The sequence below is a fragment of the Diorhabda carinulata genome, chromosome 10, assembly GCF_026250575.1.
Source record: "Diorhabda carinulata isolate Delta chromosome 10, icDioCari1.1, whole genome shotgun sequence".
NCBI classification, from domain to species: domain Eukaryota; kingdom Metazoa; phylum Arthropoda; class Insecta; order Coleoptera; family Chrysomelidae; genus Diorhabda; species Diorhabda carinulata.
The window spans coordinates 6,117,237-6,137,629 of record NC_079469.1 but is presented as its reverse complement, the minus strand read 5'-3'; the positions used below and the strand labels follow the sequence as shown (position 1 = coordinate 6,137,629).

Here is a 20,393-nt window from a genome sequence, read left to right as displayed (position 1 = left end):
TGTTACTTGTATTATAATATACTATTCTTTGATGTAACTTGTTATATTTTGTTTTTGAAATGTTTTCTATAAAAAAATCTGAAAGAAGGCTTTTATACGTTCCTTTTCTAAAGTTTGTAATAAATTTGGATTATTCAACCATCATAAGTTGTTTTTTTGAATTTAAATGAATTATTACATGGATGTAGGTAATTTCATTTAGAACTATTGTTTTATTTCAAATAAGTGACTTGCAAATTTTAATTTGTGATACATATAATCCAACCAGTTTCCCAAAAGAAGTCTCCAAAGAAGCTGTCATTAGATCTCCATATAAATTGGGGAGTAATTTCAGTAAAAGGTAAAAAAAAATAATCAAATGTAGGTTACTTAATATATACAAATCCTGTTTCACAAAATCCTTATTTTTGTTGAACCCTGTATAAAGGTGAAGGAGTTAATAAAAACAAATTTTTAATTATAATTTTTATGATTATATGCATTGAATACATAAATTTAAAATGGCATAATAAAAAATATAAAATTATATTGGTACAGTTAATTATCAATGCCTATAAAACATTTTAAAATATAATAATTTATTCAAAAAAACAGTTTTTATCAGGCTTGAGCTTTGTAGATTCTGGTGGCGGTGACATTATTCACGGACATAACCTAAAATAAAAAAATGAGTTGCAGATTATAGTGTACATTAATTTAGTGCCAATTTCATAATTTAGAATAAAACTGGAGATTGAACTGATAAAGATTTTACAGGTGACAGTTAACAGACATTTTTCTGTCAATTGTCACTCACGTGGAAAGATAACCCCCAACAAAAATTGTCATATTTTCAATAAAACCACAACAAATTGAAAAAATAAATTGAACAGTTTAAAGATTTATTGAGAACCAATAACTTTTTGTTTTCTCGGCGCGTAATTATAATTTCTTTATCATGATAGTCGAATTCATCAAATATAAAATGCAAATTTTTAATCATCTACCCTTTAGAATATCGTAAAAATATTAACAATTTCTAAAAGTTAGGTTAGGATCCTCCGTTTCATGTTAAACTGAATACCTGACCCCCGGTAAATTCCAACTATAAAACGGGTTTAAAATGACGTTTGAGGTTTAATATTCACTTGTCAAATTGGGCCTTAAAGTAGTAGAATAAAAAATCATTTAACTTGATACTATTTTTGATACCTTTTTAAGAATATTACGTATTTACTTATGAAATATGCATTAGGTTAAGCAAAAAATTAATGGACACGTTTGTTTTTGAATAGAGTTCAATATAGAGGCTTGAAAGTATAGTATACAAATATGGAATTTTCCCATTGCTGTTTATAAATATCAAGAGCCTTCTATAATGTATTTTTTATTATTTCCCTACTGTACTTTGTAGGGTTCATAAGTGAGGTTTAAACTTCAATTATTAAGTTAATGTTTTTAAATTTTTTATAAAATGTAGCTTATAATTTTTTTTATAATCAATGAATTGTTTAAGAACTCGATTTAGGATAATTAAAAAAAAACGCGCAAGGTACTATAAAGTTTTACAAAGTACGTTTCAAACAGCTATTACATTAAATTTGCAATTTTTCTAATTTGTTAACAAAAAATGATATTGTAAGTTACCTAACATTACATTTAGTGTAACCAATAGGAAATATGAGTAATCATTTCAAATAGAATAATAATTTGCCGATTTTGAAAACAATAAATATTACAACATCGAAAAGTCATCCACGATAGCCAACATTTAGAATGTAGTTTCTCCCAATAGAAAAGTAATAATCCCCTTTAAATATTTATATTTTGTTCTGTGGTTGCAATTGTTACTAAAATTGACTATTTCAGATCATAACCTCAACAAGTCTTTGTTGTCTATAGAAACTTCAACATGTAATTATAACTGTGCAATATTGCTTATTTTCGAAACGTTTTTTCGTGTTTTAATTGTGTAGTTGTTTCCGTGGGTAAAACATAGTTTTAAGACTCCGATATGAGTACTTATATTGTGAATTTACATACAGAGAGTCTGGAATTTGCGATTAAATATAAACAAAGAATATCCCCACATTTAAGTAATGATCCAGTGGACTTCCAAAAACTTATAGATATTGATATTATTAATTATTTAGTGTTACCCAAAAGTTAAGGCAGGAAGTCGAAAAGTAACAAATTACATTATTATCAGGACTAAAGTAAGCTACATTTTTCTTCTATTCTTATACGTGAAAGTTCATTCTTCATTGAGAACTAGGTACAATATTATTGCTACCACATTATACTAAACAACAACTGATCCTTTTCGCAAATGAATTTCAATAATACTGAAATAACTTTACTATGGTACAAAAATAAGAATCCGTTGATTTTATTTTGACATTGTGATAAAATAGCCTATTTTCAAAACTGTAAACTTAAAGTAAAAGCTCAACAAAAACCATAATTAATTAATACAAATGCAAAGTTGAAATACAAGCTCGTGTTTCACAACAAAACTCATAAAGGAAAATACTATAAAATTGATTCCTAAAATTAATATTTAAGGAGGTTCGTAGGTCAATAAATGATTCCACTGTTTGAAAATTGACCTTTGCAATGTTGGTTCAAGTGCCTTATTCATATATATCTAAGTTACCTTTGGACGAACATTATTTGTTAGATAAGCAATGCAACTTTTATCACATGGAAACATTGGGTTTAAACCAATTAGAATATCTCGTGGCGATAATATAATAGAAAGAGAATTTGAAGTACTTTTTTATTGCCCGGCAACAATTTTATTAAATTATAAAAACTTAAGCACATCATTAATGTAAATTGATTTGAGTACTAGGATGATTAAAAAATTGAATTTATTAACAAATTTTCGTGATAATATGCTAAATTTAGTAACGAGGTGAATTAATTTGCTTGATAAACATACATTGTATAAAATAGCGCGTGCCTGACTCAATTAAAGTCTCTCATGATATTAAAATAATTTATGTTACAGTCACTTAGTTGAGAATTTTGATTTAGTATCAAGGAATTTTAAGATTATCTTTGAATTTAAATATTTGACCTTGAATAATTTTTTTGTGACATCAATAAATTACTAACCATTTTGATTTCATCGGCTGTGAAAGTCCTGTCTATGGTTGTATCTTTACCGTTGGGGTCCTTTTGGACTTCATGAAGGGTGTTCCCGTCAATGGTAATTGTGGATTTTACTTTACGACCGTCTGGAGTTTCTTGATCAAATTCCACTCCAGGAGTAAACTTAAGAACGACGTTCTTAAATGTCGAATTGGACGATAGAACGTATTGATCACCTTCTTTCACCAAATCAACTACGGGTGATACAGCTCCGCCCATTTTACGAGTGACCAAACCCACACCTGGTAAAAAAATGATGTAAATAATTACAAATAACACTGATATCAAATTTTACTGCAATATGTGTACTTTTTGAAGGACATTGAGGTTTCTTTTGGGAAATAACAATTTTTGTTTGGTGATAAAATGATATAACGTGAACTTAGAACCAAAACTGACCATAGGGACTGAAGCTATTAGTGGTTAGTAGTGAATATATTAAAAAAGCTTAATTGTTTTCACTTTCCAAAAAATTACCGTCTTTCATCACTTTCTCTTGTGCGAAAAAAGATACATTTGAAATGCAGTACACCCCAATTGGGTTTGTTGCAACACGGTGGAGGTCCCCGGCAATTTGGATTTAGAAGTTTACAATTAATCCGGCTTGAATGACCAAAATGGCTGGCTGGTTTTTGTAAGTCTGTTTTTGCGGCTTCCTGGAGTGTCCAGGACTTCTATAGCATGTGGATACACTCACTTCTTTTCAATGATTAATAAACTACTTAACTGACCTTTAGAGTAGATAGAATTATTTTTATTTATCTTTAACACAACTTCAATTACGAAACAAATACTACAAAACAAAACAGGAAAACTTATATAATAATAGGTTGATCTGTTGGTGCCGCTTGGCCACTCGTCCTCTCTTCACCAACGTTGGCCGGGTAGTTGAGACTTGGTTCATGTAGAGCTGAGGGTAATTTTAGTCTCATAGCATGGAAGTGATTCCCTTCCACTATTTCCTATTTGTTACTTTCGTTTTCCAGATTTGAATTCCTATCTCTTTTAGGTCTTCCATTACCTCTGCGTATCATTTTTTTCTTGGTCTTCCTTTTTTCTTGATCCTGTTTGTTCTATGGTCATCATATTTTATTGTTGATCTCTGATGATTCTCTGTGTGTGACCAAGTTACTCTGTTCTTTTGGATCTTATTATTTTGCTTAGTTTGGCTTCTCCAAATAGATTCCTTATTTCATCATTGTTCTTCTCAGCCATAACTCACCCTTCTTTTTACCTCCTAGTATTCTTGTATTTTTCTTTTTTAAAAATCTTCGTTTTTACGGCGGATTTATGAAAAAAAAAAGAAAACTTATATTGGTTATGTTAGGTTAGGGGGGTGTGCTAAAAATTCAGAACAAATGTTCACATTTGGTCTGCTTTTCAAACACAACCCTCCATTGCCCCACTCCTAATTCTCTTTAAGAGTCAACGTTAGTAAGGTACCATTTTTTAATGGTGAAAATTCTCAATTTTTCAAAGTTAACTTTTAATATTATACACTTCCCTGGTAGTAATATGTAAAATATATTATAACCTCGTACCTACGTTAAATTACAATTTACAAATAAGTAATAAAAAACTAAACATTTCAAATCGTAAAAAGCAATTTTTTATACAAATCTGCACTTTTTTTGGATTAAAAATCTAAATTACAAGATTCATCAAATTAATTGTATTTTTATTATGATAAACATATATTACTGTACTTTATAAATAAAAAAACAAAATACCTAATTCTTTCATATACTCATCGAAATTCTCGCTTTGCTGTAGCTTATATTTTTTTCCTAAAACTTCCATTAAACCCATCTTGTCAGCCGGTTAAATTACGTTGCACTAAAAGGATTTCTTCGGAAACGAACTAACGGAAACTCGTGTGTTGAAAACAATAAAACGGTTAACCTCCTTCGATCTTTGGAATCGAACTGACCTATCGAACTTGTACACGTTGAATTCCAACCAAGCAACTTTAAACTGTGTTCATTTTATCGGTTGGGGCTTGTTTTAAACGTTATCCTAGTTACGATAACATATACGATAAGAATAAAAAGTTATTTGAGTGTCATACCGGGGTAACTACAAAAGTTTCAGCTGTTTTTATTATATTAATATTACTAGTGCGTAAAAGCTGAGGTCTGTTGATTTCATTTGAATAGTCGAACTTAAACATTTCACTTTTTCCAAAATATCATAATTCGGCATTATTTGATGTGAGAAGGGCTGCGCTGCTTGTTGCCTATCCGGTAGGTTGAGGTATGATTTATAATATGTACCCAACATAGGGAATGCGATAGTAAAATTATTAATACAATAACGTGCACTAGCGTGGCTCTAAATAACGTTTCTGTTTTATTTTATTTTTCTAAGTAGCTTATATTTTATACAAAATTATAAACCTTGAAAAATTCGAGCAATGACCTCCTCAGTTTTGTCCTTTTTGACTAAAATGTAAGCAATTATATTTTCAAAATTGTTCAATTTTTTCAATACATTTTTAGCAAAATAATAATTAGTTTCTTGGAAACAAGGTTTTTCTTACTTATGTTATAGAAAACTTATAGTAATTGTAATTTGTAATTTGGGTTGTCTATATTGTTGTATAAGTGTTAATTGGAATTTCATGGTAGATAACGTGTGTTTACCCAATAAATTTTGTAATACAAACATCTGTAAATAAAAAGATAACGTATAATATGAATTTATATATTTCGAAAAATCTGTTTAACTAAGTCATTGACCTTTTACAAACATTCTGCATTAATTAAGACCTGATTTAATAAATAAATAATAGATTTCCATTTGGTATGAGTTGCGTAATCAATTTATTTATTACTATTAGATATACAGGGTAGTAGAAATGCTAGACATCATATTTCATCACCTTTTTTATAATCTATTAGGGGATAAACAATTAAGTTAAAATATTAATCTAACATTATGAATATATCATTTTTGTACATTTATACTTCACCGCAAATAAAGATTATATACAATTTTCCTAAAAGTTTTCGGTCTTTTATAACCTATAAGCTATTCAGAACCAGGTTAATTAGGTGGATATATAAGTGTACACCCTATATAGTCATAATATTTATATAAATTATTCTATACAAAAAATACTCGAGGTATGATACGCCAATGGAATACGAATGCTTTATTATTTTAATACTCTAATTCGTAAATATATAAATCAATGCTGGTTAAGTTTTGAAACATTATTATAATTTCAATTGGAATAAAAATCTTACCCAGCTCCTTCATAAAATCATCGAAATTTTCGCTGGAGTTGAGCTTGTATTTTTTACCCAAAAATTCGTCAACCATTGTGATCTAAAAATATCAATAGAAAACCATAAATACTTTTCACAATTGGCCACTCTTCTTCTTATTCATTAACAGGGCAGGTATAGGGCTTATTTTTGTAAAATTTATATATTTTGAAAAGTATTCAATCAAATTATTAAGGAGACTTAGACAACATAGTGATACTCCCATGTGTTTTAAAATAAATTTCTTTGATTATATTCCAATACAACTAAGATATGGGGGATTTAATTAACAATAATACTCAAATACTTTTACATTAAAAACTTTAAAAGATGCCTTTTTCATAAAAACTTAAAATATTAATTGAAATTAATGCTAGGGCGGAATTTTTTAAATTTCGTAACGTACTTCGTAATAAAAGAATTCTGCCACTTACATTTAGAGTTGATTTATAGCCGACAGAAAGTACTTAAAACAAATAACACTCGGTGGGTACCTTCTGAGACAACCGGATAAAAACTAATAGTTCTAAATTAAGCTTAACGCGACAATCGCTGGGTAATTTAACGACAGGGTATAATAGAGCCGGAATCACGCCACTTTTAGGTTAGGTCAGTTGGGGAAAATGCATGCGCACTACCCTGGGTTCGTGTGGGGGATACAGGAAGACGCTGATTTCGTAATGATTTTTATTTCGATGTTTTCTGGTTGGTGAGGGTTTGGGCGTCTCAGCCGGAACACAGAGGCGTACGATAATACGGTTATTAAAAATAAATACAAAATTAAAAAAGCACGTCAGTTGATAAATATCTACAGGGTGTTTCGGGACTTGTAGGAAGAGGTATTAAAACACAATCAAACATTTTTTGAAGAAATAATGAATAAATAAATAAATATTTGTGCTACATGTTATCGAAAATCATATCACAAACACAAGGAACGAAATGATCGATAAAATAAACTTTGATTGTGACGCTATAAGGTAGAATCTTGGAATTCTCTTCCAAGTTCCAAGAAATATCCTCTGTAGACTCCAGAAGTGTGTAGAAGTGCATGTACAATGATCTAAAAGTGTACATATCTCCTAAACCACAAATTTTATCAATTTAAACAATCTTTTTGTTAAAAACCGATTATTGAAAAATCCATTTCTGCTATATAGATTGACCCTGTAGAAGTTACAGATTGTTAATTATTGGGCATGAGCCGCCCCTGGCCTTCGAATACATAATTTAGGAAATATATTCAAACATAAGTTCTGATTTCGGAACTTTAAAGGTCTTTCACGTCATCTACTCACTCCCGAATTTTTTACAATAAACCCGGAACACCCTGTATTTTTTTTTAAATTCAAAAGTCTCAAATATTGTGTTTTCTCTAAATATAGTATTATTTGTATTTACAGCTATTGGTTTATTTGAAATAAACTTTATTCTTAAGCTTCATTGTCAGTGGTGAATTTTCCAGAAGACTGAGTAGGCTGTAACCTACGGCGGCTGATTTCAAGGGGCGGCAAATTATGCAAAAAATTTTTGTTTATTATAATTATCAAGATTAAAAAACAAAATTGTTCACCTAGAGAAGTCGAGTTTTGAATTTTTTACATAAATAGAAGTAATTTAATAAAAATTGAAATATAGTATTATACTTGAAAGTCTCTACATGAACAATTGCCGAATGCTTAGTAAAAAATGCCTAAAATAATGTCCTACAACAATTTTTTGCCGTTAAAGATCAAAATCTCAATCAAAAGCATCGAATTTCAGAGGACAGTAGAGGCGGCAAAAGATAAATAGCCTACTGGAGGCAAATCGGTAAATCCGCACCTGATCATTGTATAGAAATCTAGAAGGTCAATGGAAGGTTAAACAACATCTAAAAGATATGTGATCCTTTGTAAATATAAAGATTTTTTATTGAAAAAATCAATAATATTGATTGAAAAAATGAATCAACAACCTCATTGTATATTTATTACATATTATTGAATGCATACTAACCTTTTTCTTCTAATTCTAGAGATAATTATAACCAATCAAAAAAATATTCTCATGCATCGAGAAATTGTCATAAACAACATTTTAATTGAATAACAAGACTTTAAATTAAGTCCAATTAACAATGAATGGTTACATATTTACAGATCTAAATTAGATCTTTGTCGTAATGCCTCTGACAACTCTGTATTAGTGAGATTTCAAACATGACGGGTCAGTAACATTGACTAATATTCTTACCCCATTGCAGTTTACAAAAAATTGTGGTAGATAAGAATTTACAAGTCTGATTTAAATTTACAAATAAGATATTGAGAAACAATTTTTTGTTGTTTTGTATAATTATCTGAATATTATCAACAACAATTAGTTTTATTCTAACAGAACCCCATTAACAAATTTTGAGAGAGTTTTCAATCATTTGGTGCACCATTCACAGTAGGGTGATCATCCTGGAAAGATAAAATTATTGATGAAAAATGTACATAAAAGTTCTTCTAGATCCGCTTTACAAGCAATTCATTTTACGACTAAACAAATTAAAAAATAAATTAGAAAATTTAATACTTTGTTTACGTACTTATAATTTGTTTATACAAATTAGATAAACTAATAATACAGTTACAGTAATTACATTCCAAATCTAGTAATAAAAAAAAATTCGGCATACTAAAATTGTCCCGTACATTGCGTGAGATGATTAAACTAGCATGAACCGAACAAATTTACGATTTTCATTCATTACTCACAATAAACTTTGAATTATTTGATTATAATTGATAAAAAAAGCTTTTTATTCCGTGCATCCGGCTCCTTGTGTGTCTATTTTTAAAAGTATTACATTCAGGAGCGAAACGACCAAAACATTTATTTTGTTAATGAAAAATTATTGATACTCTTGATAATATTCGTAAATTCATTTATAATTATAAATTAATATATCCTTACAAAGATAAATACTTAAAGGAATTATAGTTATACTGTCAAATGTCAAATAAATGTCACCATAAATAAAAATTGTAATATCAATTATTATTATTAGATATTAGCAATTTTCGTTCAGAAAAATATATAAAGTAAATCGTGATTAAAGCAATTGATGAAAACAAAATTCATTAAAAACCAATTACTATTGAGAAACAATAGTTATTTTGTAATAGAATATATTTAATCGCCTTCAAGTTTCAAACATGTACCCTCTATTGTTTGCTTTTGTCTATGAATATCACATAGGCGTCGTACGAACAAGATTGACAGGGGACTACTTAATTTTCAACATCACCATATCAACCTATTCTAGTCATATTATTAAGGTTTGGTATTTTTTTTATTACTATTTAACGAATTAAATTAGGTTCTACATGTGCAATGATAATTATTGCACGAATTTTTTGTGACAATAACTGTGCTTATACAATTCTCCGAAAATATTTATAACAATTTGACAACGTTGCTTACAAAATATGGAGAATATAATCAAAATCTTTAAACGGAATTATACAAAAATTTTTCTCCTTCGAGATATTTTATTATATTAATTGAATTAGTATTACATAACATTACATTACAAGTTCTTATGAGTTTGCAGACCCGAGCTCGTTTTGGATACTAAGCACCACCATTGTTGTTTTTCGGAGCAACAGTTTACGATACTTGATTGAATTTGGATTTATGCACAATATTCAAGAAGCCCTCGTTTTAGGATTTCTCATTCGGAGTTATCTTAGTATCACTTTTGGCAAAATTTTATTCCAGATTGAAGCTAAAGGTCTAATGATAAATATTTATGAGCAATAAACGACTAGTAATTGAAAAAAAAATGTAAATAACATCGAACAGCTTAATGAGTTATCAAAATAATAGCGTTATTATGTAATTTGATTCATGATAATCCCCAAATTTAGTATAATCAAGAAATAAACGAGGTTGAGAATAATTTTTAATCGACGTTACGCACGCGCTTCTCTTTCACGTCCCGTGGTCCAGAATCCGTCAATATCAGCTTAGATAAAACAGGAGTGGATTCACCCTCATATCACATATATAAGTTATTTAGCAATATTTTCTGCTGGTATTTAGTACCAAGCAAAAATAATTGATGTAAAAAAGTTATTTATAAATCTATAGGAACATTTTTTAGAGTTATAAAGTTCTTACAAGTAAAATATATCTTCTGAGATTCATAAAATTTTTGACGGCTTTACGATTCCGGACATAACGTTGAAAAAGACTGATAAAATAGTACCTTGTTACTTTACTTAATAAAATTTTAACAGAACTTTACATTTGGAACAACGAGGACAAAATGTGCTGTCAAATGTAAAGTTGTTTTCATAGACAAAGTAAAACCAGACTGCGCTTTCAATAAGATACGTGTTCCAATATTAGAAACAATCTCTGTCAAGTGTTCCTTCCAATTTTTGTACGCTACTCATCTCGCCGTTATAATTCCTTACTCCCTTATTTCATTTCACCAGAGACCTAAAATCTACACAACTTTTATATATAGAAATTATATATTCAGCATCCAGAATTAATATGTCTATGGTTATTATAATGGTACCGTACTAATAATGATAGTCAACACACATAACTTGATGATGTGTTGGTTGCCTACTACAAGTGTATATTTAATAAAAAGCAATTTTTAACATTTATATCAGTTTTCTCGAAATCTGGATATATGCTCTGATTTAATCAGGAAAACAAACTATAGTTTGGTGATTTTTTCAACAGTCTATTTTTCATTTTTATTATATAAAAAAAGTGTACATGGAGCATCAAAAAGATACCACCGATTGAGATTGTTCACTTTACAAATTACTTTAGTGTCTAATTTAAAGGTTATACAACATTTTTCGATAAATAACACTCATTTAGCATTTCACGGTAATTTTCGAGCTATTTTTGATCTACACCGACAAACCTAGAGGTGACGCTCCACACAAGAACGTTAAATACGATCACGTGGTACTAATTAGAGTTGAGCGCCACCTGAAATAGATGTAATAGAAACAAATATAAATTAATCAGCTCTATATTCAATGCATTCTTGTCAATAAATCATTTTAATTTTAGATCTCTGTTCAATAAATAATTATTCTATTATCTAATTTCATTGTAGCTAAAAATAAATTCATATTACATTTTCAAAAACACGAATAAACCACGTAGTCTGATTCGTGCCACGTGACTAGTTTTTTTAAATCGATTTCATCGTCGAACGTCATCTTAAATTAAGACATAAAAGGAAAATACTTTATTACGAATTCAGTTATAGCAAACGCTTAATTTGTGACATTTTCTAATAAAGAAATTCCAGTCGATAAATTTTACGAAGGACAGAAGACAGAAATTGCTTATCATGAATCTTGCAACTAAGTTGGAATTTCAGGTACCGTTACTGAATAGTTATCGTCTTCAGAGACTAAAGGTAAACTCGGTCTCTGAAGACGATACATTGGTTACAGAAACGCGCGTCAGACAGTGTAATTGTGAGTGTTGGTGTAGTGGTAGTGTAAACAGTGGGCTCAGTATAAATGTTGCAACACATTATGAAATAAAACAAAGACAAAATACAAAAATGGGTGACCGACGAGAGACAAATGGTTGGCGCAAACGAGAATGTTCAGAAATACAACAACTACAAGATGAACACGATTATTTCAATCTGCATAAAAAGCTGAAAGAGACCGCGGATATATATAGAAAAAAGACAATAATAACAATAGTTAATGATAATCAGATAGTACTCTAGAACAAAGAAAAGAATAATGTTTGGGAAAAACACAACTATTTATCACTAACAGACCGCCAGTTGATATCAATATCTTACTAATTGGCTCACTAATAACTAAACACGATATCGAAAAACCAATTAATGGCTAAAAAAATGATAAACCAGTTGGCCTAGACGCAATCCCTGCAGAAATACATAAACTTCTAAACGAAAGTCTCTATATAGAGTGTGCAACACTATATATGAGACAAGTCACTAGCCCAAACATAGGTTGTGTTTTTGATTTCTAAAAATCATATACCAAAAATGCGAAAAAGATATGAGCGATTCACAATTTGGGTTTGGACAAGAATTAGGTACACAAGAAGCAATAGTCGCCATGCAAGTATTAGTCCAGAATTGCCATGACCAAAGAAAAGATGTCTGTTTATCCTTCATTGTCTACGAGAAGGCATTCGATAGTGTACGACACCACAAAATAATGCAGCTCTTCAAAAGACATAGATCAAATGGATATTCAATGGATTGAGCACAAGTGAAAATAAATAATAATACGCCATACCATAAAAATCAAAAGGGAGTAATGAAAAACGTTATCGTAAACATTAATTAATGGATTGCGTTAGAAGAAGAAGAATCTCGCACGTTGTTTGACATTATTCGAGATACTTTCCACTGCATTATGGCTTCCACAAACCAAAAATAACAATTTTATCTTTAATGTGACTGGTAAACCTTCAAGGAAAAGTAAATAAATGCCAGCAACATAAATTACGAGCAATCAGAAGACGAAAAAGTCTGTTTTACTTATTTCAATTAATCAGCTGATTTGATTGGTTGTTGAACGAAAAGTAACTAGATTTCTCCCTAGATTTTCAAACCGATAAAGTTGCAATTGTAAGAACTGGTATGACCAGCTGGTTCGATGAATTATTAACTATATTTTTCTGGGTATTATTATCGAAATATTTGTGTCTTTCTTCATAAATATTGAAATAAATTTCATATTACGATCTATTGACATATTTTCATTTCTAATTCCAAATTTTTAGGTAAATTTTCGTTTATGATAGTAGTAACAAAATTCGTCGACTACCTCAACCTCTAGGATCCGTCCCTGAAAAGTAAATGAGCTTTTTATGAAATATTCATTCCATATAAACAAAGAAAATTCTTGGATGAACCATCACTACCATTGTAGCGGTTTATTTTATTTTAAAAATATAATAATAAAACAAAAACGACGTAAATAGCAAAAATCTGTGACAGCCGGTGGTGGGGGAGGGAAAATCTACGGAAATCTGACACACCTCTTTGCAGTGTTTACCAGAAAATTGTGAATGAGATCTCCAGATTTGAGTTAAAAGTTTCGCATGTAATTGCTTTAATGTAAGTAATTAAAATTAATTAAATAAATAAGTGATGTAAAAACATACCTTGTAAACTATCTATTTTTGGATAATTAGAGACAAAGGTTGATTATTTTATATTATTGTTTTTTTTTTGATAATTTTTCTATTTCCATATAGATCCTGTCATTTCACATATCAAAGTTTAACAAGTTTGTAATTAATTTCGATAGAAAATTATTAAAAACGCATAATTGTATTGTTTATTTTTCTAGCAGCTGCAAGACTTATATATTTTGTAATTTGTTCTATTCACATAAAATTAATAAGATTACGTCTTCCGATAAACACGTTGATTTTTTGATGTCTTTGGTTAGTTTTTTTACCTCCAATTTGGAGATTTTTATCAAATTTATTATTCTTCAGATAATTCCAGCAATACCATAGATAAAATTAAATCTTGTTGAGAATTTATATTAAGTATAACATAGATTATTTTTCAAAAAACTAGTAAAAGCACTGTGTGAATTTCCTGTTTTTTAACTGAAATAATAACACGGCATCTTTGAACAGTTATCAGTCACGTCACTCGTGTCAAAATTTGAAACAGCTGGGTCATTTATTTCGAATTTGACCCACATTTATAACTGAATAATTGTCAAGAAAATGAGAAGAAGTGAATTTAATGTGCGTTTTCTTGGAAATGTATCGAAAGTATTTGGCGTCGATCTCAATATGAACGGTATCATAACCGTGAATCCACGATTATACATCGAAAACCAAAGAGCAATCAAAACAGAGGAAAAAAGCGGGTAGGCTTATCAGTGGATCCATCAGATTGAATTTTTAAGCTCTTCCTGTACGCTCCGATTAATATTAAGTTCATTATCTTCATTTGTGGCTGTTCTTGTTCTTCTCCAACTTGGAATATTTTCCTTTAATTTTTTTCAAATTTCGAGACACTGTAGATTTTTCAAGAGAAATTCTGTCAGGATATGTATCATTAAACAAATCAGTAGCTTCTTGCAACGATCTCTTTGTATCTCAATAACTTTTATTAAAACTTTTATTAAAAAAGTAATTCATCCACGTTCACTAAACAATAATCAGAACAGTGGGTGTCTTAGGGTGAATTAGGAGTATTTGGAGTTGTTCAACATCAATGTGCACCATTTTGTAACCGTGGAACTTCCATATCTTACTAGAGATCAACAATAATCTAAACAGCAGGTTTTTCGAAGTGACTTGGCGGCAAATAAGACCAAGGTTGGTATTTCAATCATTAAACATAGTATTTATTGTAGTTTAACCACGAAATGCGCAGTTTCCTAACTGTGGGTTTATTATGAATCGCCAATTCAAATCACATTAGGCATACATGTGCAATTTCTGTGGTAAAAATCCATTAGTTAGGCTTTCTCATCCGCTATATCGTCCGGATTTAGTTCTATGTGATTATTTTTGTTTCCAATACACCCACAAACAAATAAATTAGAGAAAAAATGGACAAAGCATAGAGCTCAAAAAGAAGTTATCCAAAAACCTTTATTTAATTCAAAATGTACTTATTGACTCACACTCGTATTTGCGGGAATTTTTTGTCATTTCCTATTCAGTAAATGTTGAACATCTGGTGGGAAACTGTATAAGAGTATTTTCTATTACGTCTAGTTTTAATATTATGAAAATAAATAACTTGTATAAAAATGTAAGTTTTGTTTATAGTGTTTTTATCGAACACATTAGTCAGCGGTGGAAAAAAGCTGGTAAGATGTTATAGTTTTATTATTTGAAACAAATTTTTCATAATAGGCAATATATTAATGAATATAAAAATGATAAATTGCTAAGACATATCCGAAATAATTCAAAAATGGTATTTTGCATTCATTACAAATTATCAACAAACTGTAATTGCCATAAAGTTAGGTTAATGTTTACATACAGTCATTAGCTGGTTTGCATTTGCTTTCACATGAACTGAGTCACTCAATTATATGAGTATCTTATGGTGAATAAATGGAAGGTGAAGCAAACGGTCTGAAGCTTGTGCAGATTGCTGGTAAGCACTCAATTAGGTCTCGCTTGTAACTCTGAAAAGGAACGTGCATTGAACTGAATCACAAGTGAGAATAATCTGAGTTTTGACGTAAATAGAAAGAAGCTATTGTGTAATAACTAATGTTAAATAATAAGTGGGAGAGAGGAAAACATATCAATAAAGACACTGCACTTTGAAATAGTCACTTTCCGTAATTAAGCCTCGCTGAGATTTGTGCTGTACATGTCCTTGGGCCTTTGCAAGAAATTTTCTTTTGGGTTCAAAATCCTCGTCACGTTTCTTTAGATATAAGGATTTTGTTTCATCCACCTAATTAACCTTCCTAGTCCTATTCAATAACAACCTTTAGTTCATGGAGGGTTTCTTTTAGCACTGACTTTTTTCTCAAACTCATTAAGGTCTGGACTTCTCCATAACAGTTAGATATACCGACGTCGTTAATGTATTAGATGTGGTTGGGCATTGTCCTGCATTTCCGAGTAATTTTTTCTCATAAAACCGTCGTATGACATTTCATATTGTTACCTAAACGAATTGAAAATACGTTTTCTGTTATAAAGCAATTCCGCTCCAATTAATCCACGAACCTCCTACAAAAGCAACTCTTTCTTCATCTTTTGGGTATATTTTTGTGCGAGTTTATCTAACATTGCTTTCAATATATTGGATGAAACATAAGAGGTGGAAAGTTCTCAAATGACAAAGAATAAACACAAAAACACTGTTCTTAGAATCGTGTCTATAAAAACGGCCACAACATACTGTGTTATATAAACTATACAAAGAAATTGCCCTCGCTTCCGACGAACTTTAAATTCTGTTAACATAATAGAACAAGACTTGCTTCACGGTCTACGTCAGTGGACGAGTTCGTAACAATATTTTTCTTGATGATATGTATAATTGAGCAAGTAGAGGGTATTAATTAAAAAAAAAATCATCTTCTGGTGACATTCGATATATAAAATTTTTCATTTACAGATTTCCTACGAAGTGCTAGAAATTCGGGAAAGTGGCGAAGTTCGAGGGTAAATTTTTTTCTGCGGTTAATAATTTTTTTTCTACTTCACCGTTGGTGAATCAAATAAGGGATTTAATGGTAAGCTCTTCAAAATAATAAATCTGTTCCATAATTTAGTGCACATTGGTGTTTTATTTTGTCACGATCCCACTACGATAACTCTCATAACCTAGCTTGCAAAAAGCCGTTCGAATTCACAGTTTATTGTATAATCAACATTTTTTTTTTTTGTAAAAGTGGCAGCAGCGCTTGAGTTTTCAGTTTACCGCAAACGGTTGAACCGGAGCCTTATCCGGGGTCTGTTCTGAAATTTGTAGGACTCGTGCTTTACAAAAATATTTATTCATAAAAATTGTTCAAAATAGCACCCTTCGGCATCTAAACATTGCTGCTAACAAGTTTACCAGTTTTTGTACACCTGTTGGACAGCCTCTACCGTACCGTGATGCTTCCCACTGAGCGTCGATTTTATTTTCGTCAATAAAAAAAAGTTTGGTGGGGCCAAGTCTGGGTTGTAAGGGAGTTAAGGCAGCGGTGGGATATTGTGCTGGGTAAGATACTCCACTTCGTTGAATGCTGTGTGACACAGCGCGTTGTTATGGTGTATTCGCTAATGGTTGGCGATGGTATATTGGCCGTTTCCGCAGTCTTTTAAGGATTTTCACGTAAAAATCTGCCTTAACTGTTTATCCGAGTGGTACCAACTCTTTGTTAAAGACACCATGTTTAGAAAGAAAACCAAATGAGTATGGACTTTTGCTTTTGCACACAATTGTTTTCTTGGGGCATGGGAAGAAGGTGTGTGCCATTCTGAGCTCTGCCGCTTGCTCTTTGAATTGGCATTTTGTTCCTCTTCCAACTTCGTGGACATTTTCCTCTTGGCCAAGTTTTTTGACTAGATCTCAAAAACTTGAGTTTGAGGGATACCCAGTTTATCAGCAATCATTCTGATACTCTTCCTACGATCACTGTTATGTAATAAATTTTCCACTGGCGACACAGGCGGCCGTCGTCTTTTACCCTTTCTTTACCCCTCTTACCTAACCTACCCTTACTATACAGGGTTTCCCACGACTGTAATCTGTAAATAGCAAAATACGTATAGTAAAATTATGAAAATTTCTACGTTCGAGTTTTCGGATACGATTATTTTTAACTAAAATATTTTCTAAGATGACCGACTTCCGGTTCTACCTGAAGTCGACTGTAACTTTGTTATTTTAAATAGAACACCATTTATATTAATACATTTTTGAAATCTACGTAAAATTTTAGTAGACTTTTTTCGAAAAATGCTTACTCTTTGAGTTATTAGATTTGACCACACCTGCATCTTTGAAAATTTACAGAAAACACTTAATATCTGGATAACGATAAGGTTTAGGTATAGGAAAGTACATATGAATTTGCCTTATTTTTCACCCCTGAATACATTAAAATAGAAAAAACCAGGTGGTTCCATTTAAAAAAATGGAGAAATTTGATATTTATGAAGATAAACTTTGAACACTTATTATACACACCCTGTATAAAATAAAAAATGTTTCATTATAGATTCAAATACGTCTGACCTTGCTTAAAGCAAACAAACAGAAACCGTTTTCAAATCTTTAAGGGTATCTTCGTAAAAAAATAATTTATGAGGGTCTGCAACCAACGGTCGAATTTTTTACAAAAAAATTAATAACTCAAAAAGTATGCATTTTTCGAAAAAACATTTTAGACCAAAGTATACTAAAATATCACGTAGATTTCAAAAATGTAAATATACAGGGTGTTTCGCTTAAAAAAACAAAGTTACCATCGACTTCCGGTAGAACCACAAGTCGGCAATCTTTGAAAATATTTTAGTTAAAAATATCGTATCCGAAAGGCCAAACGTAGAAATTTTCATGATTTTACTATAAGTATTTTGCCATATATAAATAGTTTTAACTCGTCGTGGGACTCCATGTATATTGCAATTAATAATGTATACAAAAAAACATAAAATGGTGTTTTGGGAATTACTCATTGACACTTTCAATTTGATAAATAAGAGTTTTAGTAGATTTTTAGTTGCAAATTATTTTTACTATAGACAAGACAAACAAATCAATCAGACAGTGAAACGACGATGTCTCTTCAAAATGCACCAGAAGACACTAACGAATCTACGTTCGAAGTACATGTCGACAAACCTATCGGTACTCCTTCTAGGTCCCCCTCGTATGAAAACAATAAACTTAAACTCGAAGATCGTTCAAGAAATCAAAGTTTTTGTATTAGGAATATGCCTGTATCTAGAAGTCAAATGAAAGGTTAGTAATAATAAAATAGATCGAAGAAGATTCTATTTATAAATTTTGTAGAATTTAGAGAAGCTTTTCGACTATTCGATAAAGATGGCGATGGTAGTATAACGAAAGAAGAATTAGGTAGAGTTATGAGGTCGCTTGGACAGTTTGCTCGTACGGAAGAATTACAACAAATGTTACAAGAAATCGACGCTGACGGTGAGAACACGATTTTTTCACAATATATGACAGTTCTTCTAATCTAAATACTGATTTAGGTGATGGTAACGTTAGTTTTGAAGAATTTGTCGATATAGCTTGGTCAGCAAGTTCTGGCAACGATCCAAATCAAACTTTATCCTTAGAAGAAGAAGAGAAAGAACTTAGAGACGCTTTTAGGGTGTTTGATAAACATAACAGAGGTTACATATCGGCTTCAGATCTCAGAGCAGTGTTACATTGTCTTGGAGAAGATTTATCTGAAGAAGAAAGTGAGTTATACATAATAATTTCTCATATAGATACATAAGATAGTTTATAAATCTAAATAGAAAATAGAAATATTCTGTGAACTAATATAATTCGAGCTAAATTGTTTTTCTAGTTGAAGATATGATCAAAGAAGTTGATGTAGATGGAGATGGACGAATAGATTTCTATGGTAAGTTAGTACGAAGGTTTCTTGAAAGGATTGTGGCATATCAACGACAAATTTTTCATTTTGAACTCTTTACTTTTAACGAATGTCAGGTTTTATTTGTCGTTTTTAGAATTTGTGAATGCTTTGGGAGAACCTGGAACGGAAGATAGCTATGACGAAGATGATGATGACTACCTAGCGTTTTACAATTAAATATTTGAAAATTAAAGAAAATCGACGTTTTTATGTACCTGTATCTTATCCATAATCAAATTTGAAGCTTTGAATAACAATTGCAAATATCATAGTATACTAATATATGTCTGCTGTTTTAATTTTTATTTCTGTACTTATAAATTTTATTGTTTGATCTAAATAAATGATTTAACTGCTTTTTTGTTTTCTTTCTAACCTTTACATACTTTTTAAGGTAAAAAATTATTATTTTCATAACTTTTGGTGGAATGAATAACATTTTCGATTTGGTCTTCATTTTTATGATTGTAAATATAATAAATCCATAATTTTACTTATATTTATTACATAATTTTTTTCAATTTGACAATTATTACTTATAAATGTTTATAAGATTTCATAGTTTGATCCAAATAAAGAATTTACCTGCCTTCTTGTATTTTTTCTAACCTTCTCATACCTTTTAAGACGAAAAAATAGTTAGTTTCAATAACTTTTGGTGGAATAAACAATATTTTCGATTTGGTCTTCATTTTTTCACACTAAAAGTATTACAATAAATGGAGTTTTTATAATCAATATAAGTATAGTAAAACTAGAATTTCAGTTATATTTATTATATAAATTTTTTCAATTTGACAATAATTGTTAATTTGAGAAGAATCTGGGAAACTTTGGATATTACTTTGTATATATGTCTGCTGTTCCAATT

At 30.3% G+C, this 20,393-nt stretch overlaps 2 protein-coding genes across 5 annotated transcripts; one reads left to right on the top strand and one right to left on the bottom strand.

Moving 5' to 3' along the window:
• Positions 1–450: 450 nt before the first annotated feature.
• LOC130898613 (fatty acid-binding protein, adipocyte) lies at positions 451–9,402 on the bottom strand. Of its 2 annotated transcripts, XM_057808029.1 has the most exons (4): positions 6,839–9,402; positions 6,384–6,465; positions 3,100–3,377; positions 451–654 (listed from the first exon to the last, which is right to left on the bottom strand). In XM_057808029.1, exons 2-4 carry the CDS (start codon positions 6,457–6,459, stop codon positions 601–603), a joined length of 408 nt encoding a protein of 135 aa, XP_057664012.1. In that variant the 5' UTR covers positions 6,460–6,465; positions 6,839–9,402; the 3' UTR covers positions 451–600. The 2 variants fall into 2 exon arrangements, with proteins under 2 accessions (XP_057664012.1, XP_057664011.1); XM_057808028.1 differs by lacking the exons at positions 6,384–6,465; positions 6,839–9,402 and adding an exon at positions 4,866–5,156.
• Positions 1,871–19,720, top strand: LOC130898612 (calmodulin-beta-like). Of its 3 annotated transcripts, none has more exons than XM_057808027.1 (7): positions 1,871–2,195; positions 16,531–16,648; positions 18,651–18,870; positions 18,922–19,065; positions 19,125–19,337; positions 19,451–19,507; positions 19,617–19,720. In XM_057808027.1, exons 2-7 carry the CDS (start codon positions 16,646–16,648, stop codon positions 19,697–19,699), a joined length of 720 nt encoding a protein of 239 aa, XP_057664010.1. In that variant the 5' UTR covers positions 1,871–2,195; positions 16,531–16,645; the 3' UTR covers positions 19,700–19,720. The 3 variants fall into 3 exon arrangements, with proteins under 3 accessions (XP_057664010.1, XP_057664009.1, XP_057664008.1); XM_057808026.1 differs by lacking the exon at positions 1,871–2,195 and adding an exon at positions 13,270–13,527; XM_057808025.1 differs by lacking the exon at positions 1,871–2,195 and adding an exon at positions 14,558–15,253.
• The last annotated feature ends 673 nt before the right edge of the window (positions 19,721–20,393 follow it).

What these genes read in the sequence shown, in the direction of transcription:
- LOC130898613 (XM_057808028.1), bottom strand. Translation starts at nt 4,944, where the DNA reads ATGGGTTTAATGGAAGTTTTAGGAAAAAAATATAAGCTACAGCAAAGC. An exon ending in TGAGTATATGAAAGAATTAG is followed by an intron (nt 3,378 to 4,865) that starts GTATTTTGTTTT and finishes TTTTTTTACCAG; the next exon opens with GTGTGGGTTTGGTCACTCGT. An exon ending in CAGCCGATGAAATCAAAATG is followed by an intron (nt 655 to 3,099) that starts GTTAGTAATTTA and finishes TTTTTATTTTAG; the next exon opens with GTTATGTCCGTGAATAATGT.
- LOC130898612 (XM_057808027.1), top strand. An exon ending in ATCTAGAAGTCAAATGAAAG is followed by an intron (nt 18,871 to 18,921) that starts GTTAGTAATAAT and finishes TAAATTTTGTAG; the next exon opens with AATTTAGAGAAGCTTTTCGA. An exon ending in TGGACGAATAGATTTCTATG is followed by an intron (nt 19,508 to 19,616) that starts GTAAGTTAGTAC and finishes TGTCGTTTTTAG; the next exon opens with AATTTGTGAATGCTTTGGGA.